The sequence below is a fragment of the Anser cygnoides genome, chromosome 16, assembly GCF_040182565.1.
Source record: "Anser cygnoides isolate HZ-2024a breed goose chromosome 16, Taihu_goose_T2T_genome, whole genome shotgun sequence".
NCBI classification, from domain to species: Eukaryota; Metazoa; Chordata; class Aves; order Anseriformes; family Anatidae; genus Anser; species Anser cygnoides.
The window spans coordinates 5,904,497-5,931,183 of NC_089888.1; the positions used below are offsets into that span (position 1 = coordinate 5,904,497).

General features: G+C 51.8%; 1 protein-coding gene across 3 annotated transcripts in view; it reads left to right on the forward strand.

Annotated features, from left to right (window-relative positions):
* Positions 1-24,013, forward strand: part of PMEPA1 (prostate transmembrane protein, androgen induced 1) — a 45,285-nt gene extending 21,272 nt beyond the window's left edge. The window contains exons 1-4 of one of the 3 annotated variants that reach the window (XM_013190776.3): positions 3,125-4,790; positions 13,464-13,618; positions 17,898-17,951; positions 18,059-24,013. In XM_013190776.3, the coding sequence (XP_013046230.2) occupies positions 13,505-13,618; positions 17,898-17,951; positions 18,059-18,607 (717 nt within the window). In that variant the 5' untranslated portion in view covers positions 3,125-4,790; positions 13,464-13,504 and the 3' untranslated portion in view covers positions 18,608-24,013. Of the gene's footprint in view, positions 1-3,124; positions 4,791-13,463; positions 13,619-17,897; positions 17,952-18,058 lie in introns of those variants that run through there. The other 2 variants (XM_066978610.1, XM_066978609.1) reach the window with 2 other exon arrangements.
* The last annotated feature ends 2,674 nt before the right edge of the window (positions 24,014-26,687 follow it).

The window sequence follows — 26,687 nt, forward strand, 5'->3', positions numbered from 1 at the left end:
TGTTTCAACTGTTTAGACTGGGAGAGGAGACATTAGCTTACTGCAGCCTGCAGTACTTTAATTGCCCTTTTTATGACTGTCTAGACATCATGCAGATGCATGTTTGTGGTGAGAAGACATTTCCCCCTCTGGTTATACGATAGTCTGAAACCTTTACATTGCCTATCTCCATACCCCCTCTGTCCTGGAATGCGTTTTACTCCCTCCATCTCTGAAAAAATCACTTCTTCTCTGGTTAATTTTTCGAAGGACGCTTCCGTCCCCCTTTTTCCGTGCTTTTCAGGGTGTTTATTTGCAGGTGCTAATGCTTTCGGGGGGAATGAAGGTACGTGGAGCAGACCCCTTGCAGTCAGTCCCGGCGGTGTGGCGGTGGGGTTGCGTGCCGGTCCTTTGGTGCGGATCCCCGGCTGTACCTGCGTGGATCTGTGCGGGTACCCGCGCACATGGGGCTGCCTGTTTGTTTGTGTTCCCCCGCGCCATGAGAGCCCGGCCAGGTTTAAGAATGAAAATATCAGCAAGGTTTGAATGGGTTCCGAGTTTTAGTTATGCAAATCGGGTGCATTAATTAACCCCGTTGCTATAGCTACTGCTTTATTGTTAAACGCAGTGAAAAGGGGACAAGCTGTGTTGCTGGATAATCCTCCCCTCTGTGCTCTTCTTCCCCCGGCCTCCCAAAGTCTTCCTCCGCCCCGGCGCGAGGGCAGCTGCTGCGCCGCCGTCCCTGTCCCCATCCCTGTCCCCGTGGGCAGGTGGCGGTCGCCCGCAGCGGCTACTGAAAAGCCAAACGAGACATCCCCTCGGCGCAGAGCGAGGGGCGCGGGGGGACGGGCGAGCCGAGGGGCTCCTCGCCCCCGTGGCCTCGTCCCGCCGGCCTCCCCGAAAACCCTTTGTTGGCGCTGACCTCGCTGGGCGGCCGTAAATTTTCCGCCGTGGCCCCGTGTCATCAATCTGCCTTCTGGTGGCTGCGCCGCATGGGAAAGGTCCCGGCACGGGGTGGGGGACAATGGAGGGGCGCAGATGGGATGGGGACGGGGATGGGGATCGGGACGGGGATGGGGATGCGGCACCTCGTCCCGCCCAGGCGGTAAGAGGAGCGCCAGCCCAGGTCTTGGCCCCAGAAACTGGCCCCGTTCAGCACTGTTGGGGCTTACCTGGGAGAAGAGCTGCCTTTTCTGTGTCTGCTTCAAGACTCACGAATGTAACCCACCGCCACAAAATGTGGACCTTCAGCATACCTACTGCTGAAGTGATTTCAAAGCTTTCTAGGGCTGTTGCTGCAATCAAGGTGGAAGTTCATTACCTTTTAATTTAATCAGACCCAGGGTGGTTTTTCTCACCTCCCCCATTTGCCCCGGCATATGTATACATAAATATATATATATATATTTTTTTCCACATACCTGCATGAGAGTACATACATACATTCCCTCCTGGGTACTGGGGTGGCATTCAGACCAGTTCAAGAACTGAACTTGAACATTGCAGTGACCAAACGCAGTGCGTCTGTGGGGGCACTTGGGTGCAATTTGCATTTTTATCTGCAGTGCCTGATTGTCTATGACTTCAGATTGCATTTGTTTCTTGGAAATAACTGGCCTCGTGAAATGTCACTTCTCTTGCAAGCGAAAGCTGCAGAGCTACGTAGAAGATAACGGCACTTAAAAAGAGGTACAGAAAGGAGACGTGTCCCGCTGATAAGGCCCTGGGCAGAGCTGAGGAAATCCGGTTTCGATTACAGCCCAGCGTGGCTCTGGCCAGCTCGTCCCGTCTGCATTTCAACACCCGTCTGCTCCCGGGCCGTGCCGCAGGCTGGGTGCCATGGGGAGGAGGATGAGAAGCAGCACGGGGAGGGTGAGGAACGGCATGGGAGGCTGCAGGGGGCCTTGCCTCCACTGCCTTGAGGCCTGGGTCAGCCAACACAGTAGCCACATTAGCACGCTGCCCGGTGCTGCTGCCTGACCTGTGTCTTCTGCAGGTGCCCGTGCCCCGGTGCTGGTTGCCACGGGGCCACGGGATGCACTGGGTTCATGGGTAGCTGTACGAGTGGGAAGGGAAACTTCCCCGAGGATGGCCGGTGGGGTGTGTGGAGGGAAGGCCCCGTTACCGGCAGCACCCAGCGGTACGAGGCTGTGGTCCCTGCCCAGGCGGTGCCCGATTCGGGTGGCAGCCACCAGCCTCGGCATCCCCGTGGTGGCTGGTTTGGGATGGGGCATCCCAGGCAGGGCCTGCGACACCTCGCTGCGGTGTTTGTTTCTGTAACATCGCTGTGGCGTGCTGCACCTTCCTGGCGTGCAGAATTAGGGCTGCCCCGGTTCGATCCGCCTGGCGGCTGGTGAAATCAGCGCCCTCGGGGTCTCCCCTGCCGCAGGCCGGAGCAGGCCGCGGGCACCGCGTGCGCTGGGGGCTCTCGGGGTGCAGGCCCTGTGAGTGGCTGCAGCTCCTGTTACATCCAGCGACAGGGCTCCGGCAGTCAGGACCCGACCCTCTAATTGCTGTGAGCTTTCTGCAGAGGTGGCGAAGCCCTCCCTGGATGCAGTGTTTGCTCTCCTCCGAGCGTCCGTGACTGGCAATTTGTCTGTCGAAACAGATGTGGGCAGCAACAAACATCTATTTCTATAACTAGAAACAAATTTGGTAATTGCCTCTTTCAACAGGACTTGCTCAAGCAGGAAATGAAATTCCTAAATGGCAGTTAGCAAAAGTATTTATAGCTAAGTTCATAAATGAGACGTGCTTTCCTTTGTCATGAGATTCTGCTGCTTGGAAGGAAAAAACCTCCGGCAGCAAGCCGCATATCGATCAGGAGTGTTTCCAGGGTACGCGAAAATACTTACTTATTAATGTGTTTATTTTTACTATCTGTAGCAACAGCCCCGACAGAACCTCTTTGGTCTTCCAGGGTCACTTGGCAGGGTTTCATCCGGATGTTGTGTCTGTGTCTTTTCAGTGATTTTCGGCAGAGTCAGTCTGAGCCGTGCTGTTCGGGGGTGCATGAGGCCTGTAGCTCTTGGCCCCGTCTCCCACCCTGGATGCTTGTGGTGCTGAGGAGGTTTTTGGGGCCGTGCCCCCTGCTGGGGTGAATGTGGGGTGTCGGGGTCTGATGGGGGGGGTGATGGGGGGTGTCGGGGTCTGGTGCTGTGCAGAGCCTCAGCAGACAGGGGCGATTCGCCCCACCTTGGAGGGGCCATGAGAGCTGCTCAGAATTTCCTAGTGAGCAAGCAAATTTGCTTATCTTTCAAGTGCAAAATCAAAACTACTTTTTTCTTTTAACTCCCTCGAACTGTCCTTACCCTTGGGAGAAACTTCAAAAGCGGCATACTCCTTGCAGGAATTTCAGTAGGCTTGGATCAAGCTTACTGTGCTTACAATATGTCGTCTGAAAATACCGGAGGGGAGGGAGCACACAAAAAGGGAGGAAAATGGTGGGAATACACAAAATTTTAGAGTCCAAGTGTCCTGAAGAGCCTCCTTAGTTCCCATTGCTCTGGCGGGGCTGGTCAATGTCTCTCAGACTTTCTCTAAACACGTTACCAGCTGACAGGTCTTTGCTGGGAGCCAAAAGGTGTCCCAGCTGTGAGAGCTGCCGACCCCAGCTCGAAGGTTTGCGATCCCCATGTGAAAGCTGAGTGCTGCTGTGTCCATCAGTCCCTTTTGGCCTCTGAACGCAGCCCCTGCTCCTTTGGGCCCCCTGTGGCTGCAGCCATAGCCCCGCCAGCCTGGGAGGTTCACCTGCAGGAACAGGAACAGCGCTGTGACCGGGGCAATCACTGGGTTTTAGGGACTAAGACATCTTCTGAGGCCTGATCCCCCCGATGCTTCCACAGCTGTAAGCACGAAATGGGGCCATTTCCTTTAAAACAAACAGAAAAAGGAGTGGGGGTGCAGGATGAGGCCATCGCCAGTGACTCAGAGGATGTGATGCTTGATTACCCAGGGTGACAAACGAAGAAAACCAGCTATATTAAATGCACAGCTAGGGTCCAAGCGTTGACACTACGCACATGAGTTCTTGGGCCCCCGTTGCCTATCCTCCAGTGAGGATTTTTCTCAGGCCAGCCCCTTCTGTGGGTCCTGGTGCCAGCATCATCCTGGTGCATTCGGCAGGGCCGAATCCAGCGGGCTCTCCGCAGCTGTCCCGCCTGCTGCCACGGGCCTGATCCTGCTCTCTTTTGTGCCTCGGTGTTGCTGCTGCAGCTTCAAGATGCTGCTGGTTTGTGCCAGCGACGGCAGTGTCGTGTTCTGTATCTATCCTCAGTACGTCCCATGCTGCCTCGTAAACAAACACAATTGTTGACAATCTGATGGGCCCTTTGTATGTGGTTTTATGGAGGCATTATTTAGGAGATAAATGTAGCAGATAAATGCTGACACACAAATATTGCAGCCGTGACTTTGCCTGGTCTGATTGTTTCGAAGATGACCTCGCAGACAAATGGCAGGGGCTGAGTAATCTGCCGTCTGAAGTCCTTTGTTCTTCCGTCTCGTCTTCCCCGGGCACGGGCTCAGGGACCAAGAGCGTCAGTCCCCAACAAGTGGAGCTTGGCGTCTGCTGGGTGAAATCGCTCCGTGAACCAGGAGCAGCGCTCGGTGCTGCACCCGCGTTGGCAGCCCTTGGATTCCAGCTGTTGCCTGGAGCTGTTTTGGTTCTTGCTTAAATTAGAGCAGTTGCGATGCGGTGTTTAGCATAATGGGCATGTCCCCTCTCCAGGCGGGGCTGGGATGGATAGGTCGGTGCTGAGCTGCTGCACCAGGCTGGGTTGCTGCTGTGCCAGGGTGCTTTCCTCCACAGGGTGTGTATAAACAGGGTGCTGGTGCCGGCCCGTGGGCTGCAGCAGAGCCCAGGCCCCCTGCTGAAGGGTTGGGGGGTGGTTCCCTGGTAAAAACAGCTCTGAGGGGTGCCGGCACTCAGACGGCTCTTCTCGAATTCACATTCTTTAGCTTTGAGTAGAAAAATGAGGTCCACGGTTTGGCTGCGTCGCTTAACCCACATCCTTGTACAGAGGCTTTAATGAGTATCTGGCAAAGCCATCGCACTTCGGCTGGGCTCAGTTTGTCGAGTGTAACCCACGGGTCCTTCCAGGGGTTGTCCGCAGGTTGGTCCGAAGTACGCCCAGACCACACTGTAACATCTGTCCCTGGCTCTCCAGACGCGTGGCAGGCATGAACACAAGCCCCTGGGCTGTAGGGCTCCAGCAGGAGCCCCCCTGTGTGTGCACGGAGGAGACCTGGGGGCCACAGGAGAGCTCTGGGGGAGCCCCCCTTGGTCCAGGTCTGCAGCAAGGCAGCTCAGCGATGCCAGCTCCTGGCCTTTCTGGTTCTCTGCTCACAAAAGACGGTTGGTGTGTATGAGGCAAGGTGGCTCAGCGTGTCCTCAGCTGCCGTTTTCTGCAAGTGGCCGGGACTCGTTCTGTGCCCTGATTATTGGGGCGTGCAAGGTAGCGGGCGGCTCGCAGCTGCTGGTGGAAGGACAGCCCCTGTGCCTCTCCTTGCTCTTGCCGGTGCCTGGGGGCACAGCAGCAGCTGTGGGGCTCTGGGATGGTGGTGGGGACGGGAGGGGAGAGGGTCAGGCTGTCCAGGAGCTGCCGGGATGGATCCAGGCATCTGGCCTGGCATCCCATACCCCGAGCCAATTCCCCCAGCGCTGCTGCCATCAGCCAGCGGTGTGGGTGCTGAGGGCGGCTGGAAGGCAGACCCCTCGCATCTGCTTTCATCTCTGTGTCCCCGCTGGCAGTAAGCTCGGTGCCAAGGCAGCAGGGGGCTGTTGGGGAAGGTGCTGGGTCATACCCTTGCTGTGCCTCCCGAAGGCGCTGTAGGTAGGGGAGCAGGGACTGCTGGACCAGGGGCTGGGAAAGCGTTTGTTGTAGGATACTGGGGGAGCAGCCCAGATTTTGGGTGCTGACAGACACTTGCTGAAGCTGGGAGAGAGGGACCTCAGCCTGCCCCTGTTCCATCTGCGCTTTGTGGGGCTGTGCAGGCTTGTTGGGAAGCCTTAAGGTTACCGGCCCCATAGTGCTCTTGGCTGACGTCCTTGTGTGTCCCCGCTTGGTGCCCCACAAAGCTTGTAGGCGCAGGATTTCGGGGATCACAGGCAGGGAGAAAGATGTGTGGACACTCCTCAGCCCTAGGCTTCGCACCATTGGCAGCACCTCTCTGATCTGGGCTTCGTTTCTCCCCACCACTTTCCTCTTCAGTAGCCTTATCTGTACACACTCTGCCAAAACATGTCTGTACCGTTATTTATTTTTAAGGCTTTTTTTTTTTTACATAACTACAGCGCTGCCATCAAGGGCTACAAGGAGCCTGTTCAAGCAAAAGGTGCCCAAAGGTGGGGATGGAGAAAGCTGCAAGGAGAGGAAGGAGCCAGGGCTGGGCACGTGTCTCTGGGCCGCCGTCGCGCTGCCGGGGCAGCTCCGTGTGTCAGAGGTGTTAATGGGACAGCAGAGCAACAGCGCGTGGCGGGGGCTCACAGCGGATCCGCGAGCACTCTTTATTAATTCATCCCCTAGATTTTGCCACGTCTGGCGTGTGTGTGTGGAGCCCTTCCTTCGCGGGGTGCGTGTGGGGCTGTGCTGGGGAGGGGGCAGCGCTGGGCTCTCCTGGATTCCCAGGGATTATGGAAGGAGCCAGGACACGCGGTGTGACACTGGGGTGCCGCCACACGCAGCTGGCAGCAGGCAGCACTTCCCTTAAGGCTTTCAGGACCTTCAGGACTGGCCGTGGTCCTACCATCCCCGGCTGCAGGGCTTGTGCCGGTGCTGCCACGGGGGGGTCCCGCCGCCGTGCCCCGCTCCACGGCACCGCGGGCGCTCGGCCAGGATCTGTTGAATCACGGCGCTGAGTCACCGCCTGCACCAGGCTCCATAAATAACCGGAGGCGCTGCGCTCCGCGCCCCGCACGGCGAGGAGCAGGAGGAGCCGCCGAGGGCTCCGGCAGCAGAAAGCATCTCAGCGCCGCCACTGCCCGAGGGACCGGCGCAGGGGGAGTCCCACCGCCGCTCGGCGCCGTGCCCGTGGCACTGTGCCGCCGGCCGTCCCCGTGCCGCCCCGCGGGAGCCGCGTGCGTGCCCCTGGGCTTCCCTGCTCGCGCCCCGTAATTGCACCCTGCCCTGTTGGGCTCCCCGGCTCCGTGCTGGGGTCAGGCACCTCGTGCAGCCCCGGGAGGACCTCAGTTCCGTCGTTTCCCGCAGCCAACCATACGTAACCTGAACGTCCATAATCCTTAGGTTATGGCTTCGCTGCTAGAGCGGGGAGGGAGAAGGGATGCTGCGGCGTGCCCGCCGAGCTGCACCTCCTCCTATTTCAGCAGGCAAGGCATGAAAGCCTTACTCTTTCTGCCCGTTTTGTTGAGGCTTGCTGGGCAGCAGAAGGAATCTGCACAAAACTGTCCTGTCCAGCCTCGGTGCAGAAGTTGCCGCAAGTGTGTCGGAGGCAGTGGAAGCTGGAGGTGAAGGCGCGGTACTCAGCGGGGTTTCTGGGCTGCTGCGTTAGGCACTTACGGGACGTTTCTCTGCAAAAGTAAGTGACGTTGTCAAAAATTGTCCCTGTGTCCAGTGGAAACTAGCCAGTCTTGAGATCATCGTGCAGGTGGGTTGCAGAGAAGGGGGCTGCCACCTCGGGTCCTGGGCTTTGGGGAGCAGTTCCAGCCAGACAGCCCCCCCGTGGGATGGCACCCAGCTCTGTGCTGGCAGCAGTGAGGTCGCAGTGACTTGGGGGAAGGTGCTATTTCTGCAGCACTCTGAAACTTTTGCACTGGTAAAACCTGCGTTGTTCCCCATCGATTCTGTCTTTAGCCTCACGCCCTCTTTACTCACTTCCTTTTGGATTTTCTTACCACTCAAATTAGCACCCGTGTCTAGATCAGGGGAAGCTACTGGAGTTACAGCAGGAGCCAAGCTTCAATTTTCTGCCTTTTCTGTGACCTGTGATGCTGTTGAGGCGACGTGGAAGTTTCCCCCGTAGCAGCAAGGCTGCGCTCACCAGAGCCATTTTCCAGATCCGGGGCCGTTCCCCCCGCCCCAGACCCAGCTCGGTGGGGCTGCCAGCGGTGGCAGGGGACAGTCCGGTGGCAGGGGACAGTCCGGTGGCAGGGGACAGTCCGGCACCTTTGGGTGCCCCAGCCCCTCCGTGCCCGACACACGGAGCAACCTCCGAATGTGTTCAGATGTCTTTTCCTGAAGAACGCAGGTGGAGTGAGTGATATTGGGACTCTGGTAGGAGGGACAGTCACGGGAGCATCCGGAAGCTTAGGTGCACAGCCCATCCTTCCTGGGTAATCATTACCTGACGGTTAATTAACTGTCAGGAGTCAGGCTCGTTAGCGAGGTACCTCGCTGTGTCCGGCTCGTGAGCGTGGCCTCGCACCAGGCAGGTGACCGCCAGAGGACGACAGCAGCAGCAGCAGCGGTTTTTCCTCCACACCCTTAGGAGGATGTTTCCGCTGGTCTGCTCGAGCGTGTGATCGGGCTCATCTTGCCCAAACTGTCCTAGCAATCTGCTTCAAGTCAGAAGTAAGGGGTTTTGAAAGATAAAAATGCCCAGAGGAAGTGAAAGCGAACATGAGAGAAGCAAAGCGTTCTGCAGGGGATTCTCTGCTTTGTTTAATTTTGTCTCAGAAAACGGCTGCAGTTTTAGCACGGCTCACCACAGCATTTATGATTATTTTTTTTAAACTTAGGAATTGTGGCTAGTGCAGCTCCATTTGTTCAGCTCAGCCATTATGTCCTGAGTACTTTCATTTCTCATCCCTTCTCACATGATACCAGTACGTACAGAAATCACAACTGAAGCTTACGGATAATCGCTTTGACCTGCGGATGTATGTTATACCTGGCTGAAGGCAGAGGTCTTCTTGGCTCAGACCCCGTCCGAAAGCCGTGCTGCCCCGGTGTTAGCGATAGCTGGAGCATCCGTCATTACCCCAGCGAAGTGCGGGTGTCCTTTTTTTCTCTCTGCACGCCCAGCGGTGCTTCGGAGCATTCATCTTCAGCAGTGATACCCTACGCGGAGGGAAGAGCGTTCGTAAAGTTTATAGTGAGCATTTTGTCACCTTCAGTAAGCCATAAAAAGTAAGGAACCGCCTTTAAAGTACCCCCCGGCCTTAGCTGCCCCCGGCCGCTGCGCACCCGTGTGCGTGCAGAGGGTGGCACCTCGGCGCTCGCAGCGTGACCGCTGGCTCCAGCAGCTCGCCCTCCTGCAGGCACCTTCAGCAGCGTTAAACCCACCCGTGCTAGCGTTTTCGTTTGCAAAAAACTCGAGGTGCTCAAAGCTCAGGTGCGCCTTTCTGCCCCTGCTTCTGCCCAGCCCTAAGCGTGGTCCTGGGGGGCTGCTGCCCTGCGTGCCCGAAGGACGCCTCCGCACATCGGCACCTGCAGCCCCCGGGGTTTTGGGGTCTGCTCTCGGCCCCGCTGCAGGCTGCCGGGAAGCCCTCATCCGAGGCCACGCGTGCCTCGAAGCGGCACGTGAGTACCCGAGCCCGAATGGGCTCGATCACGAACGCCCAGCCTCAGGGCTGTGAGAGTCGGGGGGGTAAAGGGTTGCGTGCGTGCTCACCGACTGCAAGAGTTGCAGCGTCTAGACGGAAAATACAGAAAAGCAGGTTGTGTCACTTAAATGTGATGTCTGAACCTGTTAGTTTGAAACGTATTCTGGAGTAAAAATTATGCAAAATTAAATTAGTGTGACCTTACTTTGCATTTGGAGGCTGAATTTGCCCATCTTGTAAAGCCTAGTGCATTTATAACACTTCCCTTGGGGAAAATTACAGAGAGAAATGGAATGAGGTCTCTTCTAATTGAAAAGTGACAATGATTAGGAAGCCAAATACAAAATGTGTTGAGTATTTTTTTCTTGTTTTGTTGTGTGTGTGTGTGTTTTAAGAATACCAGTAGAATTATAAATTATGTGCTTTGCAGTTTGGCTTGTTTTTCATTCCCCAAAGGCTTTTTATTAGCATAGCAGCTGAATTGCACTTGTATAATAACATATTAACTCAAAGTTTGTTTTTTTTTTTTTTTTTAATGATCTTTCTTCATTAGTTTGACTGAGCTGCTTGGATAAAATCTTACCGAGCATATCCAGCTTTCCAGTGTGGTGTGGTTTATTTTTTTCCCCCTCTGAAAATGAAGCCCATGCAGACAAGTTAAAACAGAGGGAGAGCTGGCAGAAACTTTGATGCCTCAAGTGGGTATGAGTCTCTTGAAACTTGAAAAGCCCCAATTGTGTGTGGAGCTTTTTTGGTTGCGTTTGATTTCTTTTCTTCATTTTCCTTTGTTTTTTTGAAAGGCCACGTTGGGCAACATGAGTGTTCTTGCTGGGGTGATTAAAGCTCCTCTCAGCATACCTGATGCGTTTATTCATAGGCTCGCATGCTGTGTTGTTCGTTTGGGGCTGGGTTTAGGGGCAGAGGGTGCCCCAAGCTCTTCCCTGAGCACCTCCTGGTGCGGGGATTAGAGGATCCTGCTGGGGTCGGCTGCCTGGTGTACTCCAAATACAGCTCGGAGAGGAAATCTTCATTTCAGCGACAGCAACAATGCCGGTGTCAGGGCAAATGTGCTTCTCGTGGTGCTGGCTGTGTGTGTGGTACCAAAACACTCAGATCCTGGCCTGTGGTGCTGGACGGGGTCAGGTGTGCTCTGCGCAGAGGTTGAGGCGTTTGCTTCCCCGTGCTAAGGAAGGAAAATGGAGACGAGCACGGCCATTGTCGTGACGGGGCCAGAGCCAAAGATGGGAGCTGATGGGGTTTGTCATTCCGAAGTGCTTTGCCAAAGCCGTTTACAGAATGTTAATTTGCAGCTTAATTGTCCTCCCCCCTCCCACAAAGCAAGATATTAAAATCAGCCTTCTATTTATAAAGCCAACGCCATCGCCGTAACAGACCAGATTCGCGCTGAAATGCCCCGGTTCAGAGCTCGGCACGCGGAGCGTCACCCCGCCTGGCCCCGCAGCGCTGGCTCCCGGGGGGCCCGGGGTCCCGACCCCTCCTGCTGGGCACCTCGGAGGGATTACGGGGGGGGGGGACGGGCACGGGGGGAGCCCCTGCCTGCCAGGAGCCTTCCCACGGCTCCCGTGCCCACTGCTCCCAGCAGCTGTCCTGCAGTGCCCCAAGTAACGGGGGTGCCCCCATCCCACCCCGTGCTTCGTGCTCCGCTCATCCCGTGTCTGTGTGCGTGCCGAAGGCTTGGCTCAGGTCTCTTGTAAATAATATATATATTCTATATGTTTTCCTTCTCCCCACCACCTCTAAGTCCCTGCCACTGCGACCCCTGGCTCTTCCTAAGGACCAAAACTTCACCCGTGTCGCCAAACTGCCCTGAGCATTTCGGCAGGACTGGGTTCGCTGAACGTGCCTCTCATTCTAGGAAAGGCACTTTAATTTATAACTGCCGGCCTCTTGTTTTTCTTCAGAAATGTAACTTTTTTAACAAGAAAGGAAGCTTTCCATCACTGGCCTCGTTTATTTTTCCTTGCGCCTTCTTGCTGTGGCCAAAGCACATGTTGCATTTAAGGCTAAATTGACTCATCCTCCTAAATTCTTCGGTTGTTGTTTTTTGCCTTTTTTTTTTCTTTCCTTTTCTTTAATGGTCTTTTGCACACAGCCTGAGGCCGTTACCCAGGGAAGCAGTGCAAGTGCAGAAACCTGCCTTGCAAAAACAAATCAGCAACAACAAAAAAATTGGAATCAAGGGGCTCGAAGCCTTCAGCCTGCAGAGATGCTCCAGAGGCTCGTTCCTCCTGACAGTGGATGGCCATAAACCTGACCGAGGAACAGGACAAGCCCTCCCTCCATCCTTTCACGAGCCTTGTCACCGTCCCCAGGCTGGGGACACGCGGTGGCACTGCCACTGCCCCCTGCTCTGGGAGCACCTGTGCAGCTGCGTGCCCAGCCCCAGCCTCAGTCCCGTCCCCTCCAGTGCTCGCAGGGGTCCTGAGCTGCAGGTGCCAGATACGGTTCCTGCTTTCAGGGCACCGCTCTGCTTTGGGAAGGTGGTGGCTGGAGCGGGTTAAACATTCGGGGACCTTTTGGGATGGTGGGGAATGCGCCTGCCCGGCGGCAGAAATAGCTGCTGCGTAGCAGGATGGACTCCAAGGTAACTGGCAGCACTTACCACCTGGGCTGTTTTCTTGACATTTATTTGCTTTTACTGGCACTTAAATGCCACCTGCCAGGAGAAAACTTTCCATTAAACAAAAAAAAATCTGCCTGACTCAGCAGAAGCCACCCCTGGCAGTGGGAGCAGTGCGACACTGCCCTTGGGGGCACCACCAGTCTTCCTGCGAATGTATTTTTAAATAAAATGCAGGGGGCAGCATCCCTGACAGCTTAAGGCACAGTTCCCAAGGGTGGGTTTTGTAGCTGTTCCTACCGAGAAGCAGACTTTGAATGCCCAGAGCAGTTGAATTTGGTTTTCCTTGGCCTGGCCCTTCCTTTGCAGAGGGCGCGGGGAGCGCTGGGCTCCGCAGGTGCGAGGGGACTCGGGGGGCAGCATCCACTCTGTGGGTGCATGGAAATAATTACCTAGTGCTGCGTTGGTCTGGGGCACTCGGTTTTATTTAGCCTCAGGGAGGTGTGAGGAGTTATTTTCTTAAATTTTAGGAGTGTTTGTTTGTTTGTGTGTTTTTTATTATTTATTTATTTTTTCCTTTATACTGCCGAGCGTCTCCGGAGTTAACCGGCCAGTCTGTTTGCGCGTTCTTGTTTGTTGGGAGGATTTTTGGCAGTTCTCCTCTGTGCCAGTTCACGCCGCTCAAGCTGCCGCTGTCAGCTGGCCGAGCCCCGGGCAGCGATGCCGCAGCTCTGGTACGCGCCGGCTGCAGGAGGACGGGGAACGGGAGCACAGTCAGCACCCGGCCGTCCCATTGGGCTTCTTTTGGAAAACCACGAGGTCAGCCGGAGACGGACCGGTGCTGGGCACGGGCTGGTGGCACCTGCAGCCCCCCGGGGCGGTGGGGACGTGTGCCTGGTGCCCGTGCGTGCCGAGGAGGACTTGAGCCCTGTGCTCCCAGGAGGGAGGAGGGGTGGCGATGGGAAGAGAACAGCGAGACTTTAGCTGAGTTTCTACTGAGTTAGTTCATTATGGCCGATTACACGTGGCTCGTGGCATCACGACCAGGCACCGAACCTCTGCCTGCTGCACCTAGCAAACTGCAGACGGGAGCAGCAGCGAGGGGTTCGGGAAGTCTCGTCTGGATTGTAGTTTGGAAAAACCGTGCCTTGTGGGGCACGTCTAAAGATCCCTCCTAGAGACTGTTCTGTGGCATCGAAGACATGAATTAATGTGTGTTTTTTTTATGAAGTAGCTGGGCTCGAAGCATGCAGAGCCCACGTATGTGTGTCTGGGAGCGCTGGGGGGGGAAGGATGCAGCTGCGCTGTGTCACCGGCTGCTTGGCCAAATTCCTGCTTCTTGCACTCAATTAAGTGCTGCTTTTTCAGGTGGCTCAAAATATGTCTCCCTCTCTCTTGCAGCGGAGTTGGAGTTTGTACAGATAATCATAATCGTGGTGGTGATGATGGTGATGGTGGTTGTGATAACCTGTCTGCTGAACCACTACAAACTCTCTGCGCGATCCTTCATCAGTCGGCACAGCCAAGGGAGGCGGAGAGATGAGAATCTGTCATCAGTAAGTCACACACTGCTCTTCTCATCCATGTCTTACTGTCTTGTTTGCCAAGTGATGTGAAACTGGGGAAATGTGAGAGCCAAAGGCATTCATCTCAGTTGTGTTTGCCCATGTGCCACTCAGCGCTGAGTGAAGACACCCTCCAGGTTGGGTCCTGGCAGCGTCTTCCCGGTTACGTGGGGCCCGTGTAGGGATGCCTCTGGCTTTTTGGGGTGCTTTTGTGATGTACAGACAGCCGTAGCCTCCAATTTTGTCCTGAGCTTTGCAATGTGGACTCTCCATTAGTAACCACGTGAGGCTGTTCTTGGTGTGTCGTGTTCCCGAAACCACCACGTACCGCCAGCTGTTGGGTGCATGTGCCTTGGCGTTTACAGCCCCGAAGTATTGAGTCCGCTGGCAGCTCCGGTTGGAGAGTCCTAAATGAGCGTATTAAATCTCTCTGCTGCCTTCAGGAGGATGGGAAATCCTGAAAGACCTTCTCCAGTTTTCGTCACAAGTGAAGTCGTGCTGTCACTGCTGCAGTGGAGGTGTCAGAAAACGCCCGTCAGCCACGCGAGCAGAAACCTCTCCAAGGGGATGCTCGGGAGATTCCCTGCGTAACTCGGGCTCTGTGGTTCACAGAAGCCTGAGGAGAAATGTGTTAATTGCACCTCCAACGTGCATTCAAGGGGGAGCCTCTCCAGCCCCGCGGCAGCTGCTGGTTTATGCAGAGCTGGAGGTTTCATCAGATGCAGCAGCTCAGCGACAAGAACCTACAGAGAAAAGACAAAGTTTTCTTGGAGGTTGAGCGTGTACAATTCACCGCTGCCTACGTGGCTCTGTCTTCCCATGCAGGGGTATCTCGTACTGATGTGTTTCTTTATCGTTCACCCTGAAGGATCTTAGAGCTCTTTAAACGGTAGGGCTGCCCCAAGGTCACTGCTTCGTGCTCTCGTTTGCAGCCTCGCAGGGCGGGCCGAGCAGGCGCTGCCGCCTTGTGCTGGCCTCCGCGGAGCTGCGCTCCCTTGTATCGGATCCGGGAAAATGATCAAATACTCTGAGTTTCCTTTGATTCCCTTTTACAAAGCGGAGAGATCTAACGTCAGGTTTAATACGCGCACCGCTGCTGAGGGCTGCCCAACCAGCAGGTACCCGCTGTCCCTGCTCCACGGGTGCTCTCCTTTTGTCACACAGGGCACGGAGGTCCCTCACCGGGTGCTCTGTGCCGAAGCGAGGAAGGCACCAGGTCGGAGGGAGAGCCGTGAAGACCCTGAGCTCAATCAAACCGCCCTTCGTTTTGTCAGCTGTGGAGAGCGTGTCCAAAGGCAGCGAGCGCCTCGTGCCCGCCTCCTGACGCCGTGCAACAAGAGCCCCGTGCCTGGAGCAGCACAGTGTGGGCACAGCAGTTCTTGAGAGTAGCAGACTGTTTTCCCATTTACACTTTTTTTTTTATTGTTTTATTGCTTCCAGAATGTTTTACTTGAAAAATACCAAAATGCTTCATTTACAATTTTCTAATAAATACCGGGACAAGCCTTTTTCAAGTTGCCTGTTTTTATTTTCTTGAAAATGAAGAAAGAAGAAGAAGGCTAAAGTGGAAAGAAGAGAAAGGCGTGTGGAGATGGAACAAAAATTCCAGGTTGAAACAAAATGTCTTGACTGTTCAGGAAAAAAATCCTCCTCCTTTTCCTCCCACCAGGCCAAAAACATCCTGGTGTTTTTTGGCCCAATCCCTGCACCGAAACAGCTCCGTTATTTATTCAGCCTTCAGATGCGTGAGCAATTAAATGGCTTTTCAGCAGAGATTTACCTCTGCACAGCTGCCAGACCTCTGTGAGGACGCAGAGTCTTCTAAACCTTTCTCAGAGCTAAGGAGAGGAACACGAACATACTGTTTTGGGGGGTTGCACCCTTTATAATTCCCCCTGTTCTCCTGCCCATCTTTGCCAGCATCATGATGTGGCAGCCGAGCTTCCCTCATGGCCCCAGAGCCTTCCCGGAGGGACGGAGAAGGCCCCGGGCACGAAGCAGGGAGCTCCTTGCAGTGGGATCAGCAGCAGTAAGGATTTTGAAGGTGGCTCGTTTCGGATTCAGCACAGCGTGTCTTCTTGTAGAAAACCGCTCCAGCCTAAATGCGCCTTCGAGGACGGCAGGCAGCGTCTGTGCTGAGCGAGATACCCGTTCGTGTAATCCATTAAACTTGCACTGAACTGGTGTTGGGCCTTCTAAATCCCAAACTTCATTTGGCTGTCGTGACCAGACAGGCACTGGAGCTACAAACACGCTTTTCATCTTCTAAAATATTAAAGTAGTTCATCCCGTGGTCAGAGCACTGCTAGAGCTGCAGTCGTTGTCCTTTTTTCTCGTAGCTCAAAAATTACAACTGAAGGAGAAATTCATTTCCCCAAAGGTGTGGGTTTTTTTTAATGTGGTTCCCGGTAGCGTGGCATTTTTGCATTGCTGCACCTGTTTCTCAGTCACAGCTCTGTCAGTTCTACCTAAACCATCTCCTTGTAACGGGCACCTCTGTTTTTCAAGAACTGAGAATCTTCAAGAAATGCAAAAAAAAAAAAACCTTTTTTTCTTTTTTTTTTTTCCCCAATAAGAATGGCACTGACCCTGCACCCTTGGAGTAATGAGACCCGCTCTAAGAAAAAATGGGAAATACGTCCTCCTGAAGGCTCAGAAACTTAATCTGCACCACTCAGCTTTGCGATGGGAATTCTCTGACATTACTCAAACAAGTGGTTCTATAAAAGTCGAAGACTGATCTCTAAAAAGAAATTAAAAAGTAATTTTAGATTCTGAAGCGAATCCTGGAATACTGGCAGAGGCTTTTAAGACCATATTGCTCATCAAGACCTAACTTCCATTTTGTAAAATCATGGCTTTCTGGACAGGGCCATTGCTGATGAACTCACGTCCTAAATATTCTGGAAGCAGAAGGTATGCAAGGAGAGCCGCGAAGCTGGGGACACAGCCAGAACACGAAGGATGAGAATATTCCTGTTTTCTGCCTGTGAGATTTGCCCACCTAGCTACTGCTTTCTGGCAGTTTTAATCCTGATGTTGACTTCATAAAATGAGACACGAGCCTTTACTCAGGGGCTCTGTAGCAGTGCTGGAGGCAAGGGGTTTGTGGCTGGGGAGCCTGGAGCTGCTTGGGCAGGGGGAAGCCCCCCTGTGCCCCGGGTAAGAAAGGTATTTTGTAGAAGGAGAGTCTGTGGTTGGCAGCCCCGCTGCGCAGGCTGGGTCCAAGAGTGGCCTTTGGAAGGGATGCTTTATCCTTAAAGGAAAAGGGGAAAAAGAAAAGGCGCCTGGCTTTTTCTTTCCCCTGGTGGTAAACGTGTCTGCCGGTGCCAGAACTGGAGGTTCACCTGCAAGGGATGGGAAGTGCCAGCGACTGCGGGTTGTAATTAGGAGCCTCCTGGCTTGTTTTCCTCCAGCTTTGTCTCCCGGAGCGATGTTGCTGTATATGAATATTAGCAATATTTAAATATTTTAGGTCTTACAGCAAAAGTGTAGACGGTGAACTGTGTGTGTTCGCAGTATCAGCAGCCAATGGAAGGAGGCTTGTTTGTTTGTTTGTTTTGATTATGAATTGTAAACCAGTCCCATGGTTTGGGGGAAATTGGCTTGTGGGATTTTCATGCCTCGGGTTGTTGGCGCCAGGGTTCAGATTGCAGAATCAGGGCTGATGCCTGCAGTGTAGGGAAGCCTCTAGGCCGCAGCTCCTCAGTCTTTTTAAGCAAGAACCTGGAATCCTGTGGGGGAAAAAATACTGTAGAAGCATCCTGTTGCTGTAGATGTATTTTTTTGTAGCCAAATCAAAATTAAGCTTAACATTTGAGTATTCACTTATTCTCTTTATTTTCCCATTATTTCCTTGATTGCTTGCATCCGAACGTGGGTGTGAGTTTTGTTGTGTTTTCTCAATCTTGCCATTAGTTCATGGAGCGTTCTCGGGTACGCTGTGAATCACCCCTGGCTCACGGATCCCATGCTGAAAAACACCGCTGTGGCGTGTTGGAAGCGGGGAGAGGAACCTGGTGGGTGGGCGCGGGTGGGAGGGGGAAGCCTACAACCGGGGGGGGCGTTGTGTGCTGGTGTCGTTCCCATCATTCATTCTGCGAGTGATTGACTAAATACAAATGGGGCTGAAAACGGAGGGGAATCCTGATCGGAAGGGGTATTCCAGTGGTATTTCCACTCGTACCAGAGCGGGTCGAATGCTTCGGAGCAGGTCGGGGCCACGCGTTGCTGAGCCTGACCCTTGCCTCTCTTCTCCTTTCCCATGCAGGAGGGCAGCCTGTGGCCGTCGGAAAGCACGGTGTCGGGGAACGGGATAGCAGAGGTGAGGGCGCTGCGGGTGCCGCGTGCCACCAACGCCGCCTGTCCCCGTGCCGCGGGGCCGAGCCTCACGGTCCTGCCGCCCTTTCTCTCTCTCTCTCTCCCCTCCAGCAGCAAATCTACACCCCGAGGCCCAGCGACCGGCTGGCGGTGCCGTCATTCCTGCAGAGGGACCGCTTCAACAGGTTCCAGCCCACCTACCCCTACCTGCAGCACGAGATCGACCTGCCCCCCACCATCTCGCTGTCGGACGGCGAGGAGCCCCCCCCGTACCAGGGACCCTGCACGCTGCAGCTGCGCGACCCCGAGCAGCAAATGGAGCTCAACAGGGAGTCGGTGCGCGCGCCCCCCAACAGAACCATCTTCGACAGTGACTTGATAGATAACTCCGTGTACGGGGGGCCGTGCCCCCCCAGCAGTAACTCTGGCATCAGCGCGACCTGCTATGGGAGCAATGGCAGGATGGAGGGACCGCCGCCGACCTACAGCGAGGTGATCGGGCACTACCCCGGGTCGACGTTTTACCAGCACCAGCAGAACAACAGCGGGATGCCCTCGCTCTTGGAGGGCAGCAGACTCCATCATTCACAAATCAATGGCCTTGAGAGCACAACCGCGTGGAACAAAGAGAAAGAGAAACAAAAAGGGCACCCCTTTTAAAAAAAAAATTAAAAAAAGAAAAAAGAAATGAAAAAAATGAAAAAGGAAAAAAAGGAAAAAAAATCAAGAAAGTTAAATGAAACACTCTGCACTTCTCGTTAAAAGAAAAAGGAGAGAGATTGAGAGTTGAGGAAGATGAGCAAAGAAAAAAAAAAAGCCCTTCCCCATCTCTCCATGTATAAATATTTACTTGTTATGTCTGGTCTGAATGCACAAGCCTACAAAGCTTGCAAAAACATTTCTTTATTGAGCTGTGTCTAGACGTTTAAAAAGGAAAAAAAAATCAACTGTAGTCCTTTTTTTTTTGTTTCTAGTTGAGCTGTGTGTGAATGCTTTTTTTTTGTTTGATTATTTCACTTAACTTTAAAGACAAAATATTTGCACAAAAAACATTTTGTTTAAAGATCTGCAATATAAATATATAAATATATATTAAAAATAAGAGAAAGTGTATGTGTAAGGAGCAGGAGTATTTTTGTATTAGAAGAGGCCTATTCAAAAAAAAAAAGTTGTTTTCTGAACTAGAAGAAAAATGGCAATTTTTTGAGTGCCAACTCAAAAAGCGTGTATTACGTTGTAAAAAAAAGACAAAAAAAAAAACAAAAAAACAACAAAAAAAATCAAAAGCAGGGGTTTAGAGTTATTTATATAAATGTTGAAATTTTGCACTATTTTTTAATATAAATATGTCAGTGCTTGTGTTGGTCAAAGCCTCTATCATGTCTACCATGCAACCGTTAAGGGATATTTGTCAAAGTGAAGAACAAAGTAGCTGGAAGGGGGTGGAAAAACGCTAAGGAGGAAGCGGCAGCCCCGCGAGGAGCGCAGCGAGCCAGACTGCATCTTACGCAACGCCTTCATTTCCAGCGCCCCCTGCGCGGGGCCGGCGTTCCCTACAAAGTTCCCTGCATTCCCTACAAAGTCCCCTACGTTCCCTACAAAGCAGGAGGAGTCGGTGCGCGTCCGCATGTCAGCCGAGAGGGTTTGGGGAGTGCAAAGGTAAAAAAAAAAAAAAAAATCTGCTTCCGAGAGCCAGTAATGGCAGAAGCAGACAAAAATTACTTGATTTTTTTTTTTTTTTTGGACAACCTCTAACTTTTTGGAGGGGGGTGGTGGGGATGAGAATAAACTTCTGTGTCTGAAGGAACTAAGCGTTTTTTGGTTTATTTCTTTCGATGTTAACCTGAAGGGCCCTGCTTGGAGATAAGTCATGTGGAAGTTGATGTGAGTAAATGGTACCGTGCCCACCGGCCGCCTTTCAGAGGGGGTTTAAATATCTCGCTGAAAGGCCGAGCTGAAAACTGTGTTGTTCGGGGAAGTCGTTTTTGGTTCACGTGAAATTCCCAAACCCGTATGTGGAATGGAAGTGTGCAGTCGTGCCTCAAACCTGCAGCTCCCCTGGGCTGCCTCCGGTCATTGCTGTTTTTTGCTTTATTATCCTAGCTAAAGAGGCGTAAAATACAGTAGATGGAAACGAATCTGCTCCTGTGATGTATTAACTAAAGGCTAAAGAAAAACGCTTAATGCTTTAGAAGCAAAAACCCTTTACCTCTTCTGAAGATTTCTTCATTCAAAACGGCACCGTCCCTCGCCCGCCAGCGTCCTCCCCTCCAGATGTCGTGCGTCTTTTAATTTATCTCCGTTTCAGAAGCGTTTTGTCTTAACTATGCTATTGTTTACATTTTTTTGTACCGCGTAGATGTCGGGTAGGTGTTTTTGCCCTCGTGGTGAATTTTGTACGTGACAGAGCGAGCGAGTGAGGAACCTGAGCGTGCGAGAAACCCGAAGGGAGAAGCCACGGCCGTGCCCGGGGGCTGCCGGCACCGGGAAGGGCGGGCAGGGCAAGCGCGGGGAGCCAGGGGTTGGCGAGGAGGTGCGATCTCGTTTTCTGCAGGATGCTATCTAGTAGAGTGACATAAATGAAAGATATAAAGGCAATAACTATTGTTTTTAAGCAACTTTTCTATTACTTGAACAAAAAAAAAAAAATAAGCATGAGAACAGTTTTGAAGTTCTGACCATTTGAACAATATTTATATATATTTTAAAGAAGACGAAGAATAGCTGAACTTGAAGTTTGATCATTGTTTTTTGCTTTTTTTTTTATTTTTTGCCTAGAAATAGTCATGTACCTTCTCAGTACTTCAAACCGCTTTTCCACAGCTCTTGAAATCTTCATAGCTTTACAGTCGTGCAACCTAAATTTTGATGACCTTAAAAACTAAAAAAAAAAAAAAAAAAAGCCACAAAAAAAAGTCCTGCAAAGGAGAATAACTAGTTTGTCATGAAAGGTACAAAACTGATGAATTTATACGAGTTTTTAAAAACGTATCTTTCCTTTATGTAACATGTCTATTTAGTGCCTTATTAACGAAACAGTAACCCTCCCTTTTTCAAGAGGGGAAAAACAAAATCATCATTAGCGTCACAAGTAACCAGCGTCTGGTCTCTTGCTCCTTCGGACCTTGCGTTCACTTTTCCAATTCCTCGTTGCAGCGGGGACTGCTGCTGCCGGCACCGCTCCCCTCCCGGCTGAGCCAGCTCGATGTGCCGAGCCGCGCGCGGTGCTCCCTCTGCCACTTGGGTTCTTGGACTCTTTGTAAGGTAACTTGAATACATTTATGCACATCGCCTACCTGCCTGGGTAGGAAACTGTGGTGGATATTGTAAATGAGATACCAACCAAAAGACAAACTGAAATATAATATCTACTGCCCTCTTGAGCCAAAACGCGTGAATAGTGTTGTTGGGTTTTGTTTGGGGGGTGGGTGGGGGTTGCTCTGTGACCTAAAATAGTTTGTTTGCTACAAAAAAAAAAATAATGGTTACCTCAGCAGGTTTTGGGTGGAATATGCATCACACATCTGAAACTGAGTAGTGAGTAAGGAGGTGTCATCGGGACCGGAGGTTGTTAAGTAGCCGAGTTGTCTTGTGGCATGGCAGTGCTCCGGGCACGGAGCCCCCGGAGGAGGCAGCGAGAGGCTGGAGCTCGCGAAGGCACCCAGGGGTGCACAAGAGGGGCTAGGCGTGCAGTGCAGCTCCGGTGCTTTGAAGTCCTTGAAATTTCAACTGGTTCTCTCTCTCTTTCCACTCCCTCCATCACCTCCCAGTGTGAAGTCTCATTTCACAAACCTCACCCCAAGCATTGCAGTTCCTCGATCCCTTCCTTGAGTTGCTGGGTCCAGTTTCATTTGCTCTTCCCCTTGTACGTGGAATTTAATGAGCATAAAATGGGATGGCTCATCAGTACCAAACTCCTACTGCAAACGCTGCCTTTCAGCCCATGTCCTGCCCCAAAACCAAGCTGCCGCTGGGACTGGGGGCTCCTGGGAGCTGCGGGCAGCGGTGGGAGGGAAGCCCCAGCCCCTCCGTGGGACCTGGGACATGCAGCCGTGTTTTTGCCTTTTGCCTGGCTTCCTTTTTTTATTTGCATCCCACTGCTTTGCTGCCCCCAAAACTCTGTGTTTCCATTGCAGAAAACGGATCTGGGGCTCAGATCAACTCCAAGTTCTGAATGGGTGTTTAGAAATAATGGTCTAGCCTTTTTTTATTATTATTATTGTTATTATTATTGTTGTTGTTATTATTATTATTATTATTACTATTTAATGTTACTTTTTGCCTCGGGGTCCATTTCTTCCCAATACCCCTGTCCCGTACCGCCACCAAGGCAGAGACTTGGCCGTGCATGCCGTTGCTGATCTCTCTCCTTGGTCCCTTTTGGCCTTGGTGCAGATGCAGAGAGACCCGTGCCAGGAGCTTGGCTCCTGCCCGCTCCGAGGGGTCTCCCGCATCAGCAGCTGTCAGCAGAGAGAGGTTCAGAGCCTTTAAGAATGACTTACTTTAGACAAAAGCAGAAGAAACAAGACATTGCTAACGCTTAGCAACCTCTTGTCCTAGCCTGCCTTTTTGCTCAAAGTTTTGAGAGTCATGTTAGCTTTAAAAGGGGTTGTTAATCTTGCAGATGTTCTTAGCATGCAGTATGGCGAACAACACCCTGAATGTGCCACCGAAACTTAATGACCTGGAATGTGAACATGGCTTTTTCAGTAAGGATGGCAAGGAAGAATGGGTTTCGTTTGGTTCTGACACTGGTAAAACTTCAGTCCCCTTCACAACCCTTGAGTTCAGTGGTTTGGAGATCAGCTTTACTAATCTAGTGCATTGTTTCCATACGTGTCACAAAATCCATTCTATCTTAAGTGGGGGTATAAGGAAATCTAATTGCTTTCTGGAGAATTCACCCTTTGTATGTGTATAAAACTACAAAATTGCACTAACTGCTATATTAAAAGTAAATAAATAAAAGCCCAACGTTTTTACTAAGGATTGAAAAAGGACTGAATCCAGATGTGTAGCATTAGCAGTGCTAGGCAAGAACAGAATGAATTTTTAATCTCTTCTGTCTCTGTATAGCTCAGAGATTTTCTATGTACAACACAAAGCTACAAAAAATAAAAAGTTTTCCAGAAACTGCGCTTCAAATTTTTGCTGTACTATAGAAGCTCATGAAGGACAACATTACAAGTCCTAATTTGCCTGCCTTATAGACACATTTCATTGTATTAATATTTTCTTAAACTTCCAGTTGCATTGCTTTGGCTTTGGAGTTTGTTATAGGCAGTCCTGTATCCTGAGTTCTGTTCAAGTTTAAACTTATGTAAACTATTGACAGCACATGCAATGCAGTACTTATCTATATTTTGCTGTTTTAGTATGAATATGTACTCTGATGCCAATTTACAAAAATCTGTTGTAAACGCTTATTGTGTAACAGTAACCAATAGTGGCAATTATATGTCATTCTAAAAGCTGCAATACTTATACAATAAATTTTACAATACTTTGGAAAATTTGCCTTCACCTTTTGCTTTGTTACCTACAGATCAGAGTTTTCCAACACAATGTAATTTAAAAAGCTCTTCCTCTTTTCTTCTCAAATATTGGAAAATGAATATTCTCGGGTTTTGATATTTGTGTATTTTGCCCCCTTCCTTGTTAAGTAGCCTTCTGAATTACAGGCCAACGTATGTATTGACACAATGTGTTGGTTTTTTTTTTTTTTTTTCCCGTGAAGCTGTAGCTGGTTCCTGGTGTATTTGCATGCTAGATCCGTGTGTGTGTGTGTGCGTGTACAATTCTGTTTTCTTTTGAGTAGATCAGGTGTCGCAGCTTTAATTCCAGAAGAAGCATTCCTGTTTTGCACCAATATTTACAACACTTGCGATCCTGCCTTTCAGACAAGAACACCACTGATGGTCAGAAGGTCTTAACTTGAATAATCGTCAATCAACAAGAACTGTGTAGATTGACTCAAATCCTAAGCACAGAAAATTTGTGTGACTTTTTTCTTTCTGAGACTGTGGTCAAATTGCAGTGATCACATTAAAATGATTGAAAACTCAACTGTTTGCAGGGGGTTTTCTTTCTCTATTTCGGAAGGATTTCCTGGAGATTCACCTGCCTTTGGCAGGCCTTGGGTTCCCTCTTGAGAACGAGAGGCCTGCAGGAATCCCTGCGCTTTGACAGGAGGCCCCTCCAGCTGCTTTGGGTGGCCACGTGGAGGAGAGCTGGCCTTGATGTGGGGAGCTGGCAGCAGCAGGAGCTGGTGGCAGCCCAGCTGGGGGCCGCTTTGCCAAATGTCTCTGGGGATGGCTGCAAGCAGCGTAATTGCAGGTCAGGAGCAAGAACCCCAAATCCTACCCTCTGGCCCTGGGCCTGGGGCTGTGCCACTTACCTCCCAGTCGCGGTGTGTTTTGTGAAACTCCTGCTGTCCTTGCTGCTGGAGGGCCAGCACCAGGGGGCACCGTGCTGGAAAGAGCAGGATTAGGTTGGAATGCTTTAATTTTTTTAAATTAAAGAAGAAAATGGCTTTTGTTTAAAGCCATGCTGGTGCCTGGCTGCGTAGGCAAGGCTCAGAGACTCGCCCTAGACTCTGCTGGGCTGAATACCCAAACAGGTCTGGTTTGGACCAAAACCACTCAAACTCCCTGGGTGTCAGAAGCAGCTGTACAGCGGCAGATGTGGGGTACTTGGGTTGGGGATGGCCCCCACCTGCTGTTGGGACCCCACAAGTGACGCAGCTTCCAACCCGGCACGTTCCCATGCCCTGGTGGCATCACAGAGTACTTCTGAAGATGCTGTAGTGCCGGATCTGTCACCGTTTGGTGCCTCCCAGTCCATTTACAAAACAGCAGCTGTTAATCAGGAAGCCTTTTTTCTGCTAAGTCCTGTTTGAAATGAGCAGAAACCTGCTCACTCCATTTTACCAACTGAGCAATTTAGATGAGTGTTTGAAGCTAACATTCGTAATATGTTTGCTCTCAAGATGGTGCTTTCTCCCAAAGCTGGGCTTTTAAGGGTTGGATTCCTTTTTCCCTCAGGGAAGGCTGTCCTAGCTGCTGAAACCTGCCCTGCTAGCAGGCCAGTGGCAGGACCAGTTACTGGTGGCTCTGTGCTGGCAGATAGCCTTTAGGAAACAAGACATGCATTTCAACATGTGTGCGTGGTCCAAAATGCACAAATCACTGCCTTGCGTGGGGTCGAGCAGGTAATGAGGCCATGATTTTATCTTCATTGCAATTATCATCACCTCTGCTCCTACGCAGAGCCTGCTTGCAAGCACTGCCACTAACAGCTCAAAATACAGCAGGATCTCCATGGGGCCGTGAAGTCCTCATGGAAACTCAGCCCCTAATCCTAAAACCACACAGATGTCTCATTTCTTGCCCCGTGAGTAACACAGATAAAAATTCGAATGGCTTGCTCAGTGTAACACCACGAGTGTGACCCCAAGGGACCAAACAGCAAGGCCAGGAGATGGTGAGAAAGAGTCCGTGTGCTTGAACGTCCCAGCGCTGGGGGCAGCAAACGGGGTGCTGTGGGCTCACTGGGTGCAGCCCTGGCAGGCAGCAGGGCAGCGATGTGCTGGAGCTGTTCCTGAGCATCCCAGCCAGTTGCTGTCCTCTCAGTTCACCCCAAAACGCCCCAACTTCTGCGAGAGGAGCAGTGCCCCCTCCCCAGAGCCAGGCTCACAAGTACCGAGGTAGGAGCAGCCACCTTTCCCCAGGCCCGCGGACTGCGGGGAAGGGCAGGGTTTTGTTTTCAGTCTCTGTTTTGGAATGACAGTTTTTTCATTTTTGGATTCACAGCCGAAACCGACGTCTTCCCACAGAAAACGAGAACTCAGATGAAACCACATTTTCCAAAGGGGATTTTTTTTTTTAATGAAAAAAAAAAAAACCTACAAAAAACAAATCCAACCAACACAGTGCGTGGGAATGGGCAGAGAAATATTGTTACTAGGCTACCTTTCTGCAGCTAATAAGGTGATCTGGGGACACTGCAGCATGGCTGATTGGCAAAAGATTATTTTTAACTTTTTTTTTTTTTCTGTAGCTCAGCGGAAGAAACAGTTTTGTGACTTTTGGAAACCACAAGTGGCAAAGGCTTTGATTTTAAACAGATTTCTGTGCTGCAAATTTAATAGGACTTCAGCAAGGAGATTCAGCTTCACCCTGCGCTTCCAAGACTGAGGCCCTTTTTGCAGCGTTTCTGGCTCTGCTCACTGGAAGGTGCAAATTCCAACTTCAAAGCGTCCAAACTTCACAGCAGCTTTTTTTTCCCCTTTTTTTTTTGTCTCTGTATTTTATCCGCCTGTCCTAACCCAAACCTTGGCTGTGTCACCTTCCTCAAGGCACTGTGCTAGCCCATCCGTGCCAGCCTTTCCTCGGGGCTGCCGTGCCCGACAGCAGCTCCGTGCTGGGGACAGGGACATTTCCCCACCTGGCCTTAGCACTGGGGCACGATGCCCCGGCAGTGCTTGTGCTGCTAGATGTGATGGGGCTGGAAAAGCTCTGCCTGAATCCACTTTGGTTGCAGGCTGCTGGGGCAAACTGACATCGCATGCCCTTTGCCCCTGCTTGGGAGCGCTGCGGCAGCTCGGCAGAGGATGTGTGGGGCTGGGGCCAGGCAGCACGGCTGGTCCTGCACAGGTGAGCACAATCCCCCCCTGCCCTGGAAGCCAATTTAAGCTGCCCCAGTGATTAGAAGGCTTGTTGGATCCTCTGAAACAGCAGCC